General features: G+C 37.1%; 1 protein-coding gene across 1 annotated transcript; it reads left to right on the forward strand.

The window, feature by feature from the left end:
* Window positions 1-618: 618 nt before the first annotated feature.
* On the forward strand, window positions 619-3274 carry LOC131255115 (uncharacterized). Its single transcript, XM_058255808.1, has 5 exons — window positions 619-932; window positions 1014-1093; window positions 1345-1486; window positions 1946-2007; window positions 2984-3274. Exons 1-5 carry the CDS (start codon window positions 845-847, stop codon window positions 3272-3274), a joined length of 663 nt encoding a protein of 220 aa, XP_058111791.1. The 5' UTR covers window positions 619-844.
* The last annotated feature ends 687 nt before the right edge of the window (window positions 3275-3961 follow it).

Consider the following 3961-nt stretch of genomic DNA (forward strand, 5'->3'; position numbering starts at 1 on the left):
AGATCATCCAAATCATTGGTCCCATTGAAGGTAGCCAGGGCCCATAAATCACACAGATTGAATGATCCTGATCATCCATCTTGTAGCCTTGAATGGACGGCTGCATAGAAAGATAAACAATTGGTTAGATGGTTAGGATCATTCAATGTAATTGTTGGACCATTAATATGCAGAGGTTTGCTCGAATATATCCTAACTTATTTGGGTCCAGGTCCATTTTCAATTATCTAAACCGTTCAAAAGACCAGCATCAAAATAGATGGAGGGCAAATAATAAAGGATCTCTCCCTTTAGAATACATAACCATTTTTATTAAAATAACATTGTTCTTTTTTATGAATGTGGAGTGTTGGTTTGTGGGCCATTCATTCTAAGTGTCTTGTATCGTTAGATCAACAGCTTAGATCATAGATACGGCCCTGAATCCAACGGATATAGTCATGATGTATGATATTATAATAGGTCGGGATGTATTGGAGCAAACCTCTAATATGTATGGTCTGGATTCACATATATTATGTGGTGGAAGTTTAAGTGTGTATCATCTCCATAGTCTGCAAGAGTATCATAATATTCTTTTGAAAGAAAACCACATTCAACTTTCCCAGCTTTGAATATTCATGCTTTGAGTTCTTCCATGTGCTGCTACATAAATAACCCTAATACAAAATCTAAATAAAAAATTACAAGGGAAGAGATGTTGGAAGAACCCTAGCTTTGACCTACCTTTAGCTCTCTATAAAACCCTACTTACCCTTTCTCTTCTTTCCCTCTTTGGGTGTTTTCATTGCATATCAAAAACATATAAGCAAGGAAAAAGAAAAAAAGAAAAAAAGAAAGAAACATGGTCCCCATAAGAATCACAAGCTTGCTACTAGGGTTTTTGCTGGGTTTTGTCAGTGTAAGTGACTCCATTGCAAATGCTCAACAAGGTACATTTCTTTCTATTCTCCAAGCACTTGTAACAGTGAATTGAAATGGGGAGTTGTACTGATTGTAATTGCTATTTTTAGATGCTATCTGGCCAGACAGTAAGGCTGATGGAAACCGGTTAGTGGCGGCGGCCACAGGTGGTGTGGTGGTCGTTGATCAGGTGGGCTTGCTGTAGATGATTTTCATTAGTATACAATTTCCTTAAAAAAAAAAAAAATCTTTTATTATGTTATAGGATTGTTCCAATACAACCCATTGTATGGTAATCGTCATGCGTACCAATGAGAGAGAGAGAGCGGCCCGATTGTCGATGACGGCTGGTAGGCATGACAAGTTACCACACGCTTGGTTGAAGGCGAACAGTCCTCATTTCATCCCGGCGTGTTCATTTCATGAATTGAAACATGTTAGCAGGTACATTCAGAACACGATGCCGCCACGGTCCATGTTGGAAAGAAATCGATCAAAGGAAGAAAAATGATGAAGTTGTTGAAGAAGGATGAAGCTATTAAAGAGGAAGGTGTTAATGGAGGGGCTCCAAAGATGAATTCAGGTGCAACCCATTCTGTTGGAAAATGTGACAATCAAAGGAAGGGAGAGTTGCATGTACAAAGTAAAATGAGTGTTCAAAGTCTCCTGCCTATAAAGGCCAATATGGTTGGCCTTATATCATTTAGTTCTGACTATTATGTGCCAAGACCACACCCACCTAAGAATAACTGAAGAAAAGATGTAAAACCCCAATTTATTGTAGCTTTTGTATTGGTTTTGTGGGTTTTTTCTTTTTCTTTTTCTTTTTCTAATACATGTATAAGAGAAAGGAAGTAAGAATTATCATAGTATGTATGCATGAAATTGAGTTTTGAGGTTTAAATGAATTTTGATACTGAAGGTCAATCTTTTTGTTGCTTGGTTTATGTTTTGTTATGAATGGAGATGATTAGGATGCGGGGTTATGGGTGGAAAGGAGAGGGTTGTGGTACTATTTGAATAGTTGGTTGTTTGGATGCAGGCAAGGGTAAGGATGCTTTGAAGAAGCTGTTTGGGAGATCACAAATGGGGAAGAATGAACAGGTCTCTCTCTCTCTCTCTCTCTCTCTCTCTCTCTCTCTCTCTCTCTCTCTCTCTCTCTCCAAATTGACGGGTTGGTGTGAGCTTATCCATGCGGTTATGCACTATTCGAATAGGAATCCATTTTTGGAAAGATCCTAGCTTTCGTGCTTTGGTGGGTCCTCTGAGATCCTTTCAATGACCTATGATGTGTTGAAGGGATATCTATATGATCTCAGTGTGCGCATGTGTGTGCTTCCCATCCCCACACACATACATATGCGCACATGCACACACATCATACTCTCTTCCCCCTCTCACACATGCGCACATATGCACACACACACACACACACTTCAAAATATCTAGTGAGATCGAGGGCGCACACCAATGTTACCTAAACCACTAACCCCCATGCATTTTTCTTTCCAAATCCTGCCATCCAGATCCTGAGTCATTTGAGATATAGACTGCTATTTTTACTAATCCAAAATTATAGTTATATACTCATAGTGTAGATTAACTAGTAATGTCAATATGTTTAGAATGCAGAATAGTATTCTTTGATTTATGCAACATGCAAGCACGCACGCACACACACACACATATAATATTATGAATGCGGGGATAGAAAAAATAATTACAATATCAATTCATATAGAATCCTTAAAATATATGAATAATATTCATCATTTTATACTATGAGTGATCCAACTTGAGTATTTTAGTGACTATTGTGTGAAATAGTAAACAGCAGAAGTAGAGTTCATTAATATGTAGGGCCTAATGAAAAATCATGAGCAGGCCTTGGTGGAATGCCTTTCAAAAGTTGAGTAGGTTTTTGGCAATTGCCCAGTTCGTGTTTGGATGTGGCAACAAACTAAATCCTGTAGGGTTTTGATTTTTTATAATCTTCCCCAACAACGGATTTTTTTTTTTTTTTAATGTTTATTTTCTCATCTATTTCTCCATCTTAACACATTTGTATGTATGATCCCAGAATTGTGGCAGCAAGATGAAGCCAATGGCATTGCACTCCGTCGACATCGAAATCGCTAAGACCACCTCAAACACCGATTCAACTCACGGCGGTAAATCAGAATCTTCATCGAGATCATCCATCTCTCAAGAACCCAATATTGATCATGTTGAGACAGTTGAACAGGGGAAGCTCCTCAAAGCCGCCATTGAAACCATGAACATGTTGACTAAGGATTATTCACAGAGGCCGCATCGCAAGCCTCCGATCAATAACGTTCATCCTTTGAGTGGCAAAATGGCTAATCCTTAATTAGGTCTAATAGTTCTAATCGTATAGGAATAGGATAGAAAGTCCTCTTAGTTTTTTTTTTTTTTTCTTTTTCTTTTTCTTTTTAAGTGTGTGTGTGTGTCTAACTACAAACCTTTTTTTTTTTGTTACCAACTACACAAGACGAGTATAGAAATGTGCCTCTTTTTTTTTTTCTCTTTTAATTTTGATGATAGATTATATAAATGGTAAGAGGTTAATTAATGTTTGTTTTAATAGGTAAAATGAAATAACATAAACCTAACTTGATGCATCAAATGGTTCTTTGATTGATTAGGGGATACTTTTGTTATGCAAGATTGCTTTATAAACCATTATGATAACAAAAGGAATGTTGATGGCTCCTGAAATTAATCCATTGATTGGTTCATATAGGTGGTCAATCAGTTGTGGGTGTTGAACTTGGATCTTTGGGTCCCACCAGCCGTGAGAACCAATGAAACATTCGGGATTTTAGACCCATGTTGACAATAACTAGCTGAGAACTGCACGATGCCTGAGTGTACATGAATGCAAGGAGAGGTTCATGCAATATCTAAGGTGATTACTAGGTGACAACTGGTGTATTTTTTGTCTTAAAAAAAATAATTTAATATTATTTTATTTCATGTTAATATAAGTGAAATTTCTTTTTTTGAGTAGTTCACATAACATACATTTAAGAATATG

The sequence above is a fragment of the Magnolia sinica genome, chromosome 9 (assembly GCF_029962835.1).
Source record: "Magnolia sinica isolate HGM2019 chromosome 9, MsV1, whole genome shotgun sequence".
NCBI classification, from domain to species: domain Eukaryota; kingdom Viridiplantae; phylum Streptophyta; class Magnoliopsida; order Magnoliales; family Magnoliaceae; genus Magnolia; species Magnolia sinica.